General features: G+C 39.0%; 1 protein-coding gene across 2 annotated transcripts; it reads right to left on the reverse strand.

The window, feature by feature from the left end:
• Positions 1–335: 335 nt before the first annotated feature.
• On the reverse strand, positions 336–18,535 carry LOC105424103 (uncharacterized). 2 transcript variants are annotated; one of them, XM_089073311.1, is made up of 3 exons: positions 16,771–18,528; positions 14,495–14,766; positions 336–13,539 (listed from the first exon to the last, which is right to left on the reverse strand). In XM_089073311.1, exons 2-3 carry the CDS (start codon positions 14,498–14,500, stop codon positions 13,294–13,296), a joined length of 252 nt encoding a protein of 83 aa, XP_088929437.1. In that variant the 5' UTR covers positions 14,501–14,766; positions 16,771–18,528; the 3' UTR covers positions 336–13,293. The 2 variants fall into 2 exon arrangements, with proteins under 2 accessions (XP_088929437.1, XP_088929436.1); XM_089073310.1 differs by having other exon boundaries at positions 336–14,766; positions 16,771–18,535.
• Between the last annotated feature and the right edge of the window lie 589 nt (positions 18,536–19,124).

Consider the following 19,124-nt stretch of genomic DNA (forward strand, 5'->3'; position numbering starts at 1 on the left):
GAAAAATTGTGAGTATAGAGGAAGGAGGGGAGCGGTGTTCTGTGAATTGTGGTTGTTTTTATATTTCCAGATTTCCTAGCGAATGATGGAATTAGTTAGTAAAAATTTTCCCGCCATTCCACACCCTCAATCATTCATTGGTATGGCCAACGGCCGCTAATCGTTTCTTCTTGATTGGCGTTTGATTCCCTTAGTTTCCCCACCAATTTGGGGAATGTCACCTTCGAACGATCCGACGCGTTTCTTATCCGTTAGGAATTTGCTTTTGTTAATATTATTTTTTTATTGGTATATCATAAACTTGTCGGTGCCGACAAAGCTGTTTATCCCAAGAATTATTTTTTTTTTGATAGTGAGACATATCTCGAGAGAAATTTTTGTTTATTTATTTAAGGTTTCTTTAGATCGTTCGAAGCGCTTCGTTTTCAGATTAGCAGCCGTTGTTTTTTTTCCGAAAGAGAAGAATTCGTGAAGTCCCCCGGACGTAACACCCCCCGACTTAGACAAATGTTGGGGGTGCACAACATTTGCAACAATAGGATAATAATTCTTCTCTTTCGGTTCCCTTTTTTTTGTGAAGAAGAAGGAAGGAACAGGCGACCACCAAAACTCCTTTCTTATTCCCTCGTTCTTCCTCGTCTTCGCTTACATTAACTAACGTTACATTATATTCTCAATACTGTTTAAAATTAAATTGTGCGCATCATTCACTCTCCTCTCCCCTTTTGTTTTTTAAAGAAAAATATCTTAAGTGTTTCATGCCTAACATTTCTTAATGCGTATTTATTTTGAAAGGACTTATTTCTCCTTGTTGTAGAGAGTGAAGAATGCGCAAAATCTTGATGTATGCTTGGATTTGATAGAAGAGTATTATTACTAGTATTATTATTATTATTATTATTATTATTATTATTATTATTATTATTATTACGATTACAAATAAATTCGAAAGAATTATAAGAATTTCGAAAGGATTTATGATAATTTTGGCTTAACTCTATCGTATTCATTATATAGCGTTCAAGAGGAAGAAAATGATTTTATATAACAAATCAGCAAATTCTTGTCACTCTTCTTTTTTTTTACGTGTTATATTACGTGAGTACCACCAGTCGCGTCTCGCTTGATTTGGAATTATATTTCCATGTTCTGCATCCCAGGATGGTTTTTCTATCCTCTTCTCCCTTTTTTTTCGGGGTCTTAATGCAAATGGTCAAGCCGTGGCCATTAGGCGTTTTAGTGCTCTTTACCTACCTCAGTCATTGCGTATCGTCTGATTATATGATATATTTGTTATATTAGGTAAGGTGACGTTCGCATGATAATTTATTTGACTGGGCAATTAGATGTGTAGGATTATTATCCTACCACTAACTTGTTAATATTATTATGCTATAGTTCAGAGTATTGGTGATTGCAGATGAGGAGAGAAAAATAAAAATAATAAGCGCTCCCGCTCTCCAGTAGGCACTCAAGCAACATCGATATGAATAAAGAATTAATCGACTTACATTTCCTCCCTCTTTATGCTACGAAAAGAAAAAAAATTAATATAATAAGTTTAATAATAAAGGAAGTGGATGCTATATATGTAAAAGGAACTTAAGTAATTGTTATCAAAATTATTATGATTAAATTATTATTAAATTATAATGTTTACGATTGTTCAACTTAAACATTACTTTATTGACTAAATAAGTATACGAGATAAAAAAAAAGATATAACTAACAGAAATAAGGATGGTATAATAAAATAAAAAAAAAACGTTGTGTAACTGAGTATATAGACTCATTTTTTAGATCGCTGGGAAGGTATCCACGATTCGAGCCTCTTTCTCGACTCGTGAACCTCCGCTAGAGATACCAGTGCGTCACGAAGGTTCATGACCCCCCAGTCGTCCTCGTGCGGCAAGACTAATTTGACCATTGCGGCCCCATTTTCCAATGGACGTACGATGTTAATATATCCACTGCGTCCTTCGATTCGGATTCGGCACAAGGCTCTAGTTTTCCTGGACCAAAATCTAGTTAGTTTAGCCGGTTCTGTGTAGGCTAGTCCACGGGTAAGAGTCTGCCAGCATAATTCTTGGAAACACCCTTCCAAGCGGAAGATGGAATGGTCTCCACACTTGGCGTCCTATGTCCCTAAGATCGATCCAAGTCCTCTGGGCTGGGTTGACTCCCGTAATCAATCCCCTTTGCCATACGTCGCCGTCTTTTATGGCAATAGACTTGTCTTCCTCTATGTCGTTGGGCCAGCAAATGAATTCTTTGGATTTGCGGTTCATTCGGAAGTTAAGTTCTTCCGATAGATCTTGCAGAGCTGATTCTCCCATTTTTTAACCGCACTCAAAACAGGAGTGGAGATTCCATTCGTAGAATCTTATACTCGAGACGCCCACGAATCAAACGGCTGGTATCGATGGCTTCCATTCTTCTCCTCTCCTTTTTATTTTTACTTTCTTCACTTCTAAAAAGTTTAATGATTGTTAGGTGGTTGTGGAGGGGGAATAGTAGATAGGAAAAGGAAAGAAAAGAGGTTGTTTTGTTGTTATTATTTTTTTAGTTCGAACGAAAATCCTGGTTTTTCCTCTGGTGGTAATAAAGGGTATACTTGGTCTTCGGAGGTCTTACTATACAGGTCAGACTCTGGTGCGCTGGCCTGCTCGGATTTTTAAAACCTTTTTGTTCCCAACAGTAATAAAAGATGGGTAATAGAGTCCCAGATGGCGCCCAGTAGATGTATGGACCATCTATATATGGTATGCAAAGCGTAACCATGTATGATTGTATCTACTATTAGTTTTATGATTCTCCCGGTGAGGTATATTCCAATTATCCCGGCAGTGATATTGCCGAAAATTAAGAATTTATTCCAAAATTTTTTCTATGCGGATGCAGCGATTTTTGTTATGGATGCTTCGTCTAATAGATTTGAGAGTGACCCCCCGTTCAGAGAGATTGCTTGTCCCATCATCCGCCTGGCTACCGTTGAGCACCGCCGGTCGCTCAGCAGGGAACAATATGTGATCTGGGGTAGATCATTGAGATCATTTTCGGTGTATATTCCGCTTGTAGCGAGCGATCCAGGGCTAACATATTTCCACGTAGTAGTTTGGTCATAGGTTTCATAATTGTGGGCGGTAATGATTCCACAGGTTTAGGCATGAGTTTATACCATGAGTTTCCTAGGTGATACATAGTAGGTGCGAAAGAATTGCAATTTATCTGAGTTCCTTGTCGCAATAGTACATGGGTTTGCGGCGTTAAGTAATAAGTTTCGTTTCCCTGAATGACCGGTAGCATTGTAACAGTTGTCAGTTCTTGTGATTTTTACTTCTACGGGTACGCATTTTACAATATGTATTACTTCTCCGGCTAACAAGGCTATATATCCAAGTCCTTTCATTAGACAATAAGCAAAAATATCGGGTGTTTGAGTAGCTATAGCTAAAGCGTTTTTTAACATTCCCTGCTCTAGTTCACATTGTTGCAAAAGGATATTTCTCTATAATTGATTTATCTGCATATGGATGTGCTTTTCGACGTATACGAATTTGGAATTCATGTAGGTGAATATGAGGTTAGAGACACGCGTTCGTTGTTTGAAGATCGTTACATCACGTGAGGTTTCGAAGGTGATTAATTTGGGATGTTCGGTTTGAATGAGTGTATAGTCGCATGTTGCGTATTTTCCTTTGCTAGTCAAGGCGAAAATTGTATCTTGTGCAGTTAATGAATAGACTACTAGTTGTTATTCATTTACGTTATCTATTATTTTGTCTGCAATCCCACTGTACAATACTCCATAATTGTTGAATTTACAAGTGTCGGCGGGCACTGGATCCCAATAGGTTTCACCTCCTTCTATATTTGTGCAATGAGTGGTTGTGAGTTCACAGGCCACTCCGGATCTGAGTAGCACTCGATTACTATTTATTCGTATGTCGGCTATATATTCTTGTAGTGAGATTTTTATACTGGCGAGTACCACGACATCAGTCCACGTGCCGTATGGATCTGAATACGTGCTCCCCTTGCACGATCCATCGGCGTCTACGTGTCCTGCCAATGTTACTGGTCGGACAGTATAATTCGGTTTTAATCCGGTGATATATCCGTTATGTAACTGATAAGTTCCATAAGAATGCATTCGTTGGCATACTTCGCGCGATGTTTCCTCTATATATGAATATTTGCCATTTAAAACATCCACGGAGTGTGAAAACATTCCGCATTTTTTTATTAATCTGTCTATTTTGACTTTGCATTGAATAACCTTTACTGACTCGAATTCGTTTATTTGTAGAAGTTGTATATAGACATTAGTTGAATTTACGTTCTGTGGCGGGATGTCGCATTCTTCGATATTTAGTAGGAATAAGGTTGTTAGATTTGTTGAGGGCGAGCCGCAGTCATAGCCTATTATCCCATGCGTTTTATGAAACCGGATTGTTAAAATTACTATTATTACTGCCCAGCAATTATGGAGATCCATCTGAAAATAGTTACGTTTTTTTTTTTATTTGTCTGGAGGTAACTTGATATGCAAAATTTGTAAACAGTTAGGATGGACGATTTGACTATTTTTCTTTATTCTAATTTTTATGTTAGTTTTATTTAATATTTCTAGTACTTCGTGTGGTCCGGTATACTGATCCCCAAATTTATCTGGTTTAGGTCCCTTTAATAGAAATACGTAATCCCTAGGTTTAAAGATTTGAGGGTTGATTTTTTTGTCATAATATTTCTTTGATTTATGTTTCGCATTGATGATATTTTCACGCGCGTTCCCTCGAAGGTTATAAAGTTGACTGACTAAGGTTACTAAATAGTCATCATAGCTAGTTAATTTATCTTCTGGTGCTAGAAATTTTTCCGAAGGTATTCTTGCAATTTTTCCAAATATTAATTCGTATGGAGTATGTTTTGTAGCTTCGTGTACGCAGGTGTTATAATTAAATGTTATAATTAAACATTGCGAGGCTAACCCGTCAGTTGTTCTTGTTCGTTTGCATATTGTTTAAGATACTCTCCTAATGCGTGATGCGATCGCTTTAGAGATCCATTGGATTGAGGATGGAAGGCGGTTGTATGAAACGGATTCTAAAAAGTTTTGCAATCTTTCTCATTAAATCGCTGACAAAATTTCTTCCCTGATCGGTTAGTATTGCTTTGGGTGTTCCGAATATACAAATGAATTTATTAACAAAAGCCTCGGCTATTGTTTCGAAGGTTTGATAGGGGGATTCCCATGCTGAATTTAGTCAATTGATCTTGCAGTGTTAAAATGTATTCATTTCCTCTCTCAGTTTTTTGTAGAGGTCCGACAATATCCATTGCTACTTTGTCGAAGGCTGTTCCCGGAGTATCGGTAATTATCATAGGTTGTTTCGTTTTAACGCGTACTAACTTTTTCAATTGACATTGCAAGCATTGCTGAATATACCGTTGGACATCAGATTTCATGTTTTCCCAATAGTAATTATGTTTAATTCTGTTATACATTTTAGTAACGCCTCTATGTCCACCTGTAGGTGAGCAATGTGTTTCGCCTATTATAGAAGATCTTTCAAAGGATATTTTACTAATCCGTTACAAATAATTAATTTAGTTAATGAGTCGAGAAAGGTCGCTTGTATTTGTGTCTTAATATTGCTCCACGGAACATTGCAAAGGAAATGTTTTAGCAATGCTAATAGTTTCTAATTTTAATTCCTCTGTTATTTTTCGTAATTCCATCAGAGTTTGCGTTATATAATTTAAAATCATTGTTGGCTCTTCTCTCGACCCTTCGTCAATGGGTAAGGCCACGTGAAAATAGTTTTTGCGTTTTACAACCTGCGGTCTACACAGAGCGAGTTTATTGAGGGTAGGCAATTCGTTGCGCTCGAGTAATTTTCGTGCTCTAGAATCCAATGGATTTCCATCGACATCGACAAAATATGCTACGTTATCTTTCCGCAAAAATAATAATTCACGGGAATCAACAACATTGTTTTTCATTAGCTTATGGTCAATGATAGTTAGTTTAAATTTATCTATACTATTAAGCTCTTCATTTTCTTCATTTGTTATTTCGCTTCCTCTTTCATCGTCAGTATTTTCGTCACTCTCTTTTTCCTTGTCGCTTTTGTTGGTTTGATCCGCAATTTCTTTGGGTTCATTTCTTCCTTGAGGTTGCGTTGAATTTAAGCGTTTATTTCTTTCATTTATCATTTGGCTGCGAGTGAGCACTCTTCTGGCTCTCGGTGGATCGTGTATTAATGCTTTCTCTGTCTGCTGCACTAATTCGTCCAGTTCTTCTTGTGTAAAAAGTATTGAATCCGTATTATCCCTAAACAGATTGTCGTCAGATAGTAAATTTTTTGTTTGCTCGTCTGAAAGATATAACTCGAAGTTTTCGTCCTCTTCTGTTTCTTCCTCCTCGTCAGATTCTTCTAACATTTTAGAAATTATTTCTGTATCCTTTGCTTCGTTGGGATTTAAAGTTCTCCGGTCAATAATTGCCTTGCAGTTCCCTTCTTCAAAATTCACCGGATTCTTGGATAACGCATCGGCATTTACGTTAATTTTTCTTGCTTTGTTGATACGACATCGTAATCGTATTCAGCTAATTTTAATCTCCATCGTAATATTCTCATGTTGGTATCTTGAGCGTTTTTAAACCATAATAGAGGTTTATGATCTGTGACTAAAGTAAATTTTCGGCCGTATAAATATGGACGGAAATGTTTAACACAATATAATATAGCCAGCGCTTCCTTTTCGTATGTATCGTATTTTAATTCATTATCAGTTAGAGTTCGCGACGCATACACGACTGGTCGGTCCTTATTTATACCCTGCGACAATATTCCTCCTACGGCTACTCCGAAAGCGTCGGTAGTTAGGATAAAAGGCTTTGAAAAATCAGGATATTGCAACATGGGTTCTTCACATAATCTTTGTTTTAATATTTCAAATGATTCTTCTTATTCTTGTGTCCACTCGAAACGTACGTCATTTTTTTAATAAATTTGTCAAGGGTTTTGCTAATTTAGAAAAATTAGAGATAAATCGCCTGTAATATCCCGCTAGTCCTAGAAATTGTTTAATGTTTTTAGGTGTCCTGGGTCTAGGAAATCATCGTACAGCCTCTAATTTTTTTGGGTCGGGTTTAACTCCGTTTTTTGTCTATAATGTGTCCCAAATAAGTTACTTCGGATTTTAAAAATTCATATTTGTCGGGCTGTAATTTTAAATTTGCTTCGCGTAGTTTATCTATTAAAAGATTATATTTTCTCTCATGCTCTTCTAATGATGACGCGTAAATAACTATATCGTCCATATAAACAAATAGTTCCTTTCCTTGTAATCCTGATAAAACTAAATCCATTAATCGTTGGAAGATAGCAGGAGCATTTTTTAATTCAAATGGCATTCTATCAAATTCATAATGTCCAAAAGGTGTTGTAAAAGCGGTTTTATGGCTATCTGCTGGATCCATTTTTATTTGATGAAATCCTGAGGCTAGATCGCATACCGAAAAATATCGAGCTCCTCCTAATTGATCTAAGATATCAACTATATTTGGTAGTGGATACGCATCTCCGATAGTTTTGTCATTTAATGCCCGGAAATCTAATACCATTCTCCATCGTTTATTTCCTTGAGAATCCTCTTTCTTGGGTACAATCCATATGGGCATATTGTAAGGCGACTGTGAAGTTTTACTATGCCCCCTTCTAGCAGCTCTTCTACTTGTTTGTTTATTTCCTCTTTATGAATTTGCGGAAATCTATACGCGGAAATATGACGGGTGTTTATCGGCTGATCATCTGTTTAGATATTTTATGTTGTAGAACATTAGTTGCTCAGTTTTTCCTCAGGTATATGAAACCTGTCTTGACTATTAATTATAAGATTTATCACATTCTGCTTTTCATAATTATTCAAGTGCTCTAGTCATAATAATTCTATAATTTTTATGAGTCTATCCCTTTGGTTTTCTTCCGATAGAATTAAGCATTCGGTAGCTCCGTTTTCTTTGCTATTACTCTGTATCCCTTGTGTAACTTTCTCCTTATGTTTTGATTTGTGCTTTCGTATACATTCGTCTACTATCTCTTGAGATTGATTTTGTCTTAATTTAAAAATTCTCGAAGACGGTTTTTTATTTTTCATTCCTAATTTGCCAAGATTTATTTCATTCGACTTATTTATTTGTATTCTTTCTATAAGCTCTTTGGCGATAATATGAGAGGGTTCATTTTTTCCATTCCGTTTTTTCCGAGATCATCCCAACTCTCGGGAATTTAACACCTTTTAACGAGACTAAGGAATTAGTATTGTCGTTTTCCTTTAGACAGAATCGGGTTACGTAGTGAGGTTTGGTAATTTCCCTCCTCGTAACCGATGGAGCTGGAAAATGCTCCGGGAGTGCGGAAACTTCCATCGGCAATTCCAGAATTATCTTTTGAAGTGATTCGACAATTTTCATCTCCAGGAAACTCAGAATTTTTTAAATTTTCGGACGAGGTTTGGTAACTTCCCTCTCCGAGAATTTTGGGATGAGAGGATATCTCAGGGGAGGTTTGGTAATTTCCCTCTCGCTGAGTATCGAAATTAAGATTTTTTTCTTTTACTTCCTCTCATTTTAATTTCATTTTTATTTTTGACCTTTAAATTTTTATAAATTTTATCTCCATTTATGGAGATTTTAATTTCTTTATTATTTATAATTCCGTCCTCTTTCGTCTTTGCATTCTCTCTTTCATTCTTATTTTTATTTTCATTTTTATTTTCATTAACAATCTCAATGTCATTTATATTCATAATCTCGTCTTCCTCTCTACTTATTACATTTTTATTTTGATTTTCACAGTTTAACAATTCTTCTTTAGGATCAATATGTTTGGTTTCCTTTGAAAAGGAATTGGATGTGAATTTGTTAATTCCTTCTGATAATCTAACGTCTTTATTCTGGTTTCACACAGGTCGATCATCTCATTCAAAGGTCTAAGATTTATGGTCGGCACCCTGACTTCTACTTCTTCGTCCCGTGTGTTTATGATATTTAAGTATGTTTTCCCTGAGACATTTTCCATGGTCGTGTCCCCTAGATAGATTCCGTAAGTTATCTTCAATTTCGGTACATATCCAATTTTGACATTAGGGTTGCCAACTCTTACATAAAATAACGATTCTGATCTGGGTGATACCATTATAATTTCTGGCGAGAGAAAAGTATTTGGATACCGGATACATTTATACATCCTTGTGCGTAATCAATTTTCGATGATGTTTGTTTAAAGAAATCGTTGCCTAATATACCAGCTTGTAGTATCGGAAAGTCATCGGGTACTATGTGGAAATTTACTAGGGTGTCGAAAAGAGTTTCGCCAAGAGACTGGATAATCATTTATTCCGTTTAATTTTAGTATGTTAGAATAATTAATGCGTACTCCCTCAGGTATAAAATTTTTCTTAATTATATTAGGTCCAGAACCGGTGTCTAACATAAAAGTTATGTGAGGGACTGTTTTTCGTATTTCTACCTGAACGGTCGGCGACTATGTTTATCGAGGTTTACCGCTACTGACTGAGCGTTCGGAGCGTTTTTTATTGAGGCGCCGAAGATGTCGACGGGCGTGGAATCCGTTCGGTCCCCTATTGCACGCCCGGCTTCGAGGAGCCGTTGGAGTTTACCGAATCTTTTGCCATTCTTCGATTATTACTTGCGATGCGCAACTCAGTTTTCGAGGAAATACCCTTGCGTTTTGCAATATCGGCAAAATGATGTGTTATTATTGCTCGTAGTTCGATCCATTCTGGATCTGCAATCCCTAGCAGTGTGCCCTACATTATTACAATTTTGGCAAATAATTCTTGCCTTATTTTCTGTCGTGCGCAATTCGTTTTGATTTTTCCAGCAGTTATTAGCTGAGTGTCCCTGTCTATCGCACCACTGGCAAATTAAGAGAGGCTTATTTTGATTAGTACTACGACATGACTTCGCGTTATGACCGGTTTTAAAGCACAATTGACAGACAATCATATTTTCTCGTATCACGTTAACAGTTCGCTGTGATTGCGGGTCGCGCAGTCGACATTTACTAGCATCGTGACCATGTTTTTTACAAATCTGACAAATTAGTATTTCATAATTCTGCTGTGAATTTTGAATGAATTTTCTACAGTTACTGGCTAAATGTCCATTTTTATAACAAATTTGGCAAGTTTCGCGTTATAAGCTAATATTTTGCATTTTTGCGATATTACCGCGCCGTAAATCTGACATTGCGCGTAATTCTCTTTCTATGCGTATCGCATCGGCTACAGTTGCTTTAACATCCATCTGTGAATTTCTTAATATTCTTTGTTCGATCTCCAGTTTATTCCTTGATAAAGCATTTACATATGTCCCTTTTTAATGAATCTTTAATATTCTGTTCGGGAAGAGAAGGTCCCGAACTTCGATATGCTTCGAGTATTTGCTTCCCCAAAATTTTCACTCTATTCGCGTATGTTATTACGTCTTCGTCGTTCCCTTGATAGACACATCCCAATTCCCCTTGTAGTTGATAGACATTTTTCGAAGGACCGTAAATTTGTTTTAAATATTTAGTGATTTGGGCAACGTTGTTAAAGTCTTGATCCTGAATGGTTCGACGTGCTTCTCCGATTATACGCGTTCTAATGATTTTAGCAAATTGAGGCTCAGCCTCATCAGGAAGCATAGATTTCGCCTCTTCGCAACCCTCGATAAAATAATTCAATGGAATATTTTGTCCGTCAAAGTAATGGAATGGCGTTGACGGCGTACTTTAGCGTAGCGAAAGGATTATTTTGCGCCATTTTTAAAGATTCTAGGTTTTTTACTTTTTCGTCAAAATTATCAGAATTATTACTAATTGATAACGTTTCGCGTGTGGAAATGTTAGATTCAAATGTTTCACAAACAGTTTCAAATCGCTCCTCCGCTATCGAAGTGTCCTCCAGAGAAAAGGTGATGTGTTTGGAAGCGAGGAATTTAGATGGGATAGATGTGTGTACCGTTTTCGATGGGCGTGGTTTGGGTTTACCGCCACTCTCTAAATTTATAAAGTTCATCTATTTCGGACTTATTCGAACTTGACCTTGTACTCATTCCCGCTAAAGATCGCACTTTTTATATCCCGGACGAGCCCCCAATTTTTATTCTAGCTCTGTTACGTCCGTGATTCTAGAGGAAAGGTAATACCTTTCGTCAGGAGGAGGAGAACTCGGGTGGACGCACGGAACCTTTTCTGTTCTCACGGAACGACGTCGTGAGGTCGAACCGCGAGTCGAACGCGCGTTAAGGGAGCAGGAATCGGGTCAGCGTCATGACGTTATAACCCTTACCTGCGCCAGCGCTATCGATGGTCCGTTTTTTGGTGAGAGAATCGAATCTCTCTTACCAAGGACCTCATACGATCCTCAGGGAGCCGTGAATGGTTCGGGGTCAAGTTTGGGGGTAAATAAATTGAGACGGAATTCGAGTTAACTGATTTAATAATAATAAAAAAAAAAAAGAATTACAATGTTATTCGCAAATTTTACTGTGTACATTAAAGTGTCGAAAACTGGTTACAAAAAAAGAAAAAATTTTTATACGTAAATTTGGAATAATAATAAATAACAAACAAACAAAAGAAAATCTGGATTTTATGGAATATCTGGGAATATCTGAGGGCGTGATGGATTTCCGCGTTGGCTTGTCGAATGATAGTTTAGAAAAATTGTGAGTATAAAGGAAGGAGGGGAGCGGTGTTCTGTGAATTGTGATTATTTTTATATTTCCAGATTTCCTAGCGAATGATGGAATTAGTTAATAAAAATTTTCTCGCCATTCCATACCCTCAATCATTCATTGGTGTGGCCGCCAACGGCCGCTAATCGTTTCTTCTTGATTGATTCCCTTAATTTCCCCACCAATTTGGGGAGTGTCATTCTCGAACGATCCGACGCGTTTCTTATCCGTTAGGAATTTGCTTTTGTTAATATTATTTTTTTTATTGGTATGTCATAAACTTATCGGTGCCGACAAAGCTGTTTATCCCAAGAATTATTTTTTTTTGTTTGATAGTGAGACATCTCGAGAGGAATTTTTGTTTATTTATTTAGGGTTTTTTTAGATCGTTCGAAGCGCTTCGTTTTCAGATTAGCAGCCGTTGTTTTTTTCCGAAAGAGAAGAATTCGTGAAGTCCCCTGGACATAACATATACATGATAGAGGTTTCCGCATTAAAACAGCGGGAGTCGCGGAAATTAGGGAAGAAGTTGAAGTGCCGATGTTATTGAGAAGTCGTAAGTGTGAGATTTCCGCGTGCTTATTGCCGAGCCTGGCCATACTGTGTATCGTGAATACAGACTTTCTGTGTACTTTCGGTGTTAGTCTCGATTTTGGAACTGATTGGTGCTTTTCAAATGAATCGAGAATCCGATACCGTTTTGATACGCAGGAACCAGTCGATAATAAAAGCGGGTTAGCCGAATTAACGTCAGATTAGTCGAAACGTCGATTACAAGAATTTCTCGAGAATACCGTACCGAAAGACGTCGCGAGCCTGGATGTTATCTCTCTTACAGAGCATAGAATTGACGTGGATCGGAATCCGCCTATAAGGCAGCGCTGTTATCTGATCTCTCCGAAGGTGCAGGAGGCTATTCGCGAGAAGGTCGATAAAATGTTAGATGCCAACATAATCGAACAGTCATTCAGCGAGTGGTCGAATCCGATCGTTATGATGAAAAAGCTGAACGGGAAATACCGCTTTCGTCTCGATTTTCGGAAAATTAATAGCGTTTATTAGCGTAAAAAGGATGCTTGCCCGCTGCCGAATATGAATGGGATCTTAGACAAATTACGAGTGGCGCGGTACATTTCCACAATCGATTTAAGCCAGGCATACTTTCAGATACCATTGGCAAAGGAGAATCTCTACGTACGGATTAACAGGCACCCGCGACTTTTCAGCGTTTGTTAGACAGGATTATCGGACCGGAAGTGAAATCGTATGCCTTTGCGTACCTCGACAATATTGTCGCCACACCCACGTTTGAGATGCATTTAGAGTGGTTAAAACGGATGCTAGATAGGGTTTCAGTGCCTTACGATCAATCCGGAGAAGTGCGAATTTGGTCGTTCGCAGGTTCGATATTTGGGATTTATCGTGGAGAGCAAGGGGTGACGGTCGATTCCGAGAAGGCTCGACCGATCCTTGATTAGTGCCGCACAATATCCAGCAGTTACGCCGCCTCTTAGGCATGGCGTCTTGGTATCGGCGCTTTATTCCGCGTTTTGCCTCAGCGAACCGCTTACGAGACTTTTGCGTAAAAACAGGCGTTGGGAATGGGGCGATGAGCAGAGTCGCGTTTTTGAACAGAGCGAGCGAATAGCTGCCGCTCCGACGTTATCATGCCCCGATTTCCGAACTCCGTTCGTGCTCCATACAGATGCTAGCTCGTTGGCTTGGACGCCGTTTTGACACAAACTGACGGCGTAGAGCAGACAATTGCGTTCGTGAGCCATGTTCTATCGGAAAGAAAGTATTCTGTTATCAAATAGGAATGTTTGGTGGTTGTGTGGGCGATACAAAAATTCCGACCTTATCTGGAAGGGTATAAATTTACTGTCGTAACGGACCACAATAGTTTATGTTGGTTACACAACTTGAAGAACTTCACAGGGAGGCTCGCTCGATGGGCACGAGTAGAGATGCTCGAATATAATTACGAGATCATACATCGAAAGAGAGCTTCATATCACGTGCCGGACGCTTTATCACAAATGTTTGAGGAGGACTCGTGGCCGCGATAGATGCGGAAGTTTTTGAGAATACCATGGACGAGTGGTATAAGAAGCACTTTAAGGAAGTTACGAAGGAAGCGTCGAGAACGCGAATTCTCGGATTGGAAAGTCGACAGGCAACTATACTATTTGAGGCCTAAAGATTTCGTTTCCGACGTTGTAGAGGATTTAGATAGATGGAAGTTAATGCTGCTGCGAGAACTGCGAGCGAAGGCTTTACGTGAGTCGCACAATGACCCGCAGTCGGGACATTTAGGGGTCGACAAGACGTATCATTGGTTAGCGGTCGCGTATTATTGGCCTGGCATGTACCGAGAAACCGCACGATACCTCCGCCGCTATGATGTACGTTTGTCAACGTACAAAAGTCGAGCAGACTCGCACGATGAGACTGATGGGTCATCGGGTCATCGAAGGTCCGTGGATTGTGATTGCTGCTGATATCCTGTTCCGCGGAATAAATCGGGATTCGCGTATGTATTAGTCGTGCAGGATTTGTTCACTAAATGGATAGAGTGTTGTGTACTCCGCTGCCAACGGAACAAAAATCAAAGAAGCCCTACAAGATCTGATTTTCACGCGTTGGGGTACGCCGCGATTTTTGCTAATGGTATTGAATTCGTCATCCGGATTCTTCGAGAGTTCGCGAGGGAACATAAAATTATGCATACTACCATACCGCCATATCACCCCCAAGTAAATCCTGTAGAGCGAGTCTTGAAAACGATGATTATCGTGTTTCTTGATCAGGATCACCGCGAATGGGACGTGCTTTGAGAGATTTCCGTTTTGCATACAATACTGCGCATCCATTCTTCCCTGGGAATGTCATCCGCATTCTTAAATTTGGGACGCCAACTGGAACCGGTGCGCTCTTTGCGCCGTCGTTGTCGTGAAGTTGACGAGGTCCACGCGCGAGATTCTGCAGAATGGTCCGAACGGATGGGAACACTACAATCATTACACGAGTGGGTTGCCGAGAATTTAGAGTCTGCTTATTAAAAACAATCGACATATTATAACTTGCGCCGAACAGACAAGACTTGTACGAGGGTAGTCTGAAAAGTTTTGAGCCTAATATAGAAACAAGTATTTTTTCGATCAAATATAGTTTTATTTTTCAACATAATCTCCTTTTAAGTCGATACACTTTTCCCATCGATACTCTACCCTTTTTAACCCCTCCAAATAGTAGTTGGCGTCTTGCTCCGCAAAATAGGCGTTTACGTATGCGATGACCTTCTCGTTCGATGAAAATCTCTGTCCTCCAAGCGAAACTTTAAGCTTAGGAAACAGAAAAAAGTCACTGGGGGCTAGATCTGGTGAATACGATGGGTGATCATTACGATCAATCAATTCATGCAGTTCGTGAATTTTGGCCATGACGACTGCTAAAGTGTGAGCAGGTGCGTTGTCTTGATGGAACAGCACTTTCTTTTCCTCCTTCAAATACGGCCGTTTTTTTGCAATTTCTGCCTTCAACTTATCAAGTAATGATGCGTAATACGCTCCTATTATTGTTTTACCTTTTTAAGATAGTCGATACACACAATTCCGTGACTATCCCAAAAAACAGTCGCTATTACCTTCCCAGCTGATGGAACCGTCTTCACCTTTTTCGGAGCAGGTTTACCCTTTGCAGTCCATTGTTTTGACTGTTCTTTTGTCTCTGGATTGTAATGGTGAATCCAGGTTTCATCTACAGTTATGAAACGCAAAAAATCTGACTCGTTTCGCTTGAACCGCTCTAACAGGGCCTTGGAAATGTTCATTCGAATTCGTTTTTTGGTCCAAAGTGAGCAAGCACGGCACCCAACACGCGGATAGCTTGCGCATATCCAATTCTTCAGTCAATATATGACAAATGCATTCTTTCGATATGCCCATAGCCTCTGCTATCTTTCTAATCTTGATTCGACGGTCGTCCAGTACCATTTGGTGAATATTTTCGATGTTATCAGCGGTGGTCGCAGTTTTTGACCGTTCCGAACGCTCATCATCAGAAAAGCTGATACGACCACATTTAAATTCAGCTGCCCGTCTTTTTACGGTGGCAAATGATGGGGCAGAGTCCACGTAAACAGCGTCCAACTCGATTTTAATTTGCGCAGGCGTATTGCCTTTCAAATGTAAGAATTTAATCACGGCACGATATTCAATTTTTTCCATTTTTACAAAAATACTGACATCGACTGACACAAACGACTGTCAAACAACAACTGGGCGTCCAAAATGGCTGAAATTTTCACCAAAGTCTTTCAAAGCATATACTATTGTAGTACTAGAATGGTTTTGACGAATAACATCATCTTCATGTTAAGGCTCAAAACTTTTCAGACTACCTTCGTATATGTATATATATTTTATTATTTTACATAACTTATTTGTGTATATTTTTATGTTATGGGATTTATTTTATATTTTAAGTTAATTAATCAAACCGTAATTATACAGGATTTTCCATTTTAATTAAAACAGTTAATTTCTGAAAATCACAAATTTTTAGAAAAAAAATGTTACAAAAGTTGTTTGTTTCATTATGTAGAATAATATTCTGTAATAAAAGATATAGATTTCTGTTTACACCCAAGATTAAACCAATGGCACTATCTTATGTTCTCTTTGAAGTTATAAAACTTTGTTAAAAAACAATCTTTTTTTTTCTAATGATTTCCAGAAATTGACTGTTTCAATTAAAATGAGATACTCTGTATAGTTGTATTCTAATAAACCTAAAGATTCGACTATTTGAAACTGTTAATCGGTAACAGTGGAATTCATATTGCAAACTTATATTTCTTTTCACATGAGAAACTATTGTGGATGAGGATTTAGCGAGTCAAAACACTCATCGAAAACTATCGATAACTAAAAGAAAATTTATAAAACAAAAAATATTAGAAACTATTGATTCAGAACAGTGAGATCCTCATTGAAAACTATGCATTACTTCACCTTGAAAACTATTGCAAATGGGGATGTAGCGAATTATTGCTCTGCCAGTAAGGCTTTGCTGATACTGCCCTGCCGAGGAAGGCAGGCTCGAGTCTCTGAAAGGTCTGATAGGCAGGAGTAGGCAGAATAACTAAGTTCATGCCACGATTTTGTTATCCGACCGTCGCCAGCAACGTCTCGCGAAGTTTTGACTCGGTCACGTTTATTCTTGAGCCACAATCGTTAAATCTAGAACGTATCAAAGTCGCAGGATTAACAGAACAAAAACGCGATATTTACAACGCTTAAAAACTAATAACACAGAACAAAGAGATCGAAGACGTACAATACCAACAGGGGGGACACCGCGAACACGAGAACAGCGCGTGACAATGTTATTTTCACGTAACGTACAATGCCAGCAAGGGCACCGCGGACACGGAGGAACGTTTGAGAACTAATCACTAGAGACGAGAAAGCGCAAAGAATAAGGAAAAGAAAAAACACACTTAAAATATATATCGCTCGCAAAAGAAAGGCGGAGCGCCTGAAACGCACGCTGCACGCAAGACGCTCGCGAAACGCTCGGAAAACACGGACTAGAAAGAGACGCGACACGGACGGAAAACGAGACGGCACACGAGTGCTAGCAAAACGGAACGCAGGCGCGGGTAAAACGGAGCGTACGCGGAAATTGATGACGGCACAATTGTAAGCGCGAATAAAAACGACGGAACTAGGCGATGCGGGAAAAACGCAGGACGCGGATGAGACGCATGCGAAAACGCAAGTAGAGACGTCACTCGCGAGCGAAAGAGAAACACTCGGTTGATCGCTCACGAGCGAGAGAGCGACGGAACACAGCAAACAAAAGAGAGAGAGAGACACTTCTCACGTGTGAGAGAGAGCGAGATAAGAGCCGATCATGCGCGAGCGAGAGAGAGAGAGCACGAGTGCACTCGCGTGTCGCGCACAAGAGAGAGAAGTGGAGGCGCACGCAGTGTGAGAGAAGCGGCGAGCACTCAGCGCAACAGGTGCGGCGCGCCGCACGTGGTCGCATAGAGCCGGCGAGACAGAACTTTCGACACTCCACAGAATTCGTCGCGTACACGACACTTTACACTGCACAGGCTGTCACGTACCGGTCACGACACAGTAACACGTCGACGATGATGATGCCAGAGTCTCTCTCTTCCTTGTCTCTACCAGATGTGTGGCTGCTGCGCGTCCGATGACTGACACGTAATGGCCGTTCGACACAATGCGCGTGATAATCGCCGACGGGGAAGAAAGCGGAAGTCACCACTCTAGTCGTGGTACCAACGTCTGCTTCCTCGGTGGACGGTGGCGCTCGGTGGCGAGCGCGCGAGGCAGCGGAGCAGTAACCGGGGGCAAGGGCGCCACAGGGATTTATCGATTCAAAACGCTCATTAAAAACTAGAATAGAATTTTTCTCTATAGTTTTCTATAGTAAATTTTAAGCAGGGCTTCCACTTTTGGATTAAAAAAATATTATTTACAAGCTACAGTGTATGAATTGCGATGTATCTTACATGGGACAGACCAGTAGACAATTGAAAATTAGAATTAATGAACATCGAAATCACAAGGTGGAATACCTCTACACATTCAGTCATTATTGACCACAGAGTATGCTCAGGACACAATTTCGATTGGGCTAATGTGAAAGTTCTGGATGTAGAGAAAAATTGCAATAAATGATTAATTCTAGAAATAGACACAGATTTTCTTAGCCATATGTACACCCCTGTTATAAACAATATATAAGCGTGTGACCATATTTTTTTTTATAACAATTTTTTATTTTCTATTCTCGTTATTTATCTTTTACATTTTAATAATAATAATAATTGACACGAAACAGTTAAGACATATTTACTTCTTTTTTTTTTACTAACCGACTATTATCTTATTTCTTTGTTAAAAATTTTTTATTTCTTTTAATTGTGACCATGCTATTACAATATTCAGTATTTATTTCCATCTGTGTACATTTTATTGTTATAATTAGCGATATCATCGAGGTGAGTCTCCAACAATTCCTTGTTCTTCTAACTTTTTGACACATCAAAAAACTTTATTTGGTTGAATATATTATAAATGATTCAAATGATATTAATCATACAGTGTCTCCTACATCAGCTGTGGAACTGTTTGGACAGAGATATTGCTCCATTGCGTTTATTGATGCGAATCGGCTAAGTCGTGGACTAATACATTTCAAATCATTCTTATTATGGGTATATTTATCTACTAAAGATGAAAATGGATCGAAACGTCTGGATGTCTCGAGTCGACAGATTGGTAATACAGAGCTACGATTGGTAATACAGCGCTCGAGCTACGCAATCTTG

Source organism: Pogonomyrmex barbatus, unplaced genomic scaffold (genome assembly GCF_055798465.1).
Source record: "Pogonomyrmex barbatus isolate J1 unplaced genomic scaffold, ASM5579846v1 scaffold15, whole genome shotgun sequence".
In the NCBI taxonomy this organism is placed as follows: Eukaryota; Metazoa; Arthropoda; class Insecta; order Hymenoptera; family Formicidae; genus Pogonomyrmex; species Pogonomyrmex barbatus.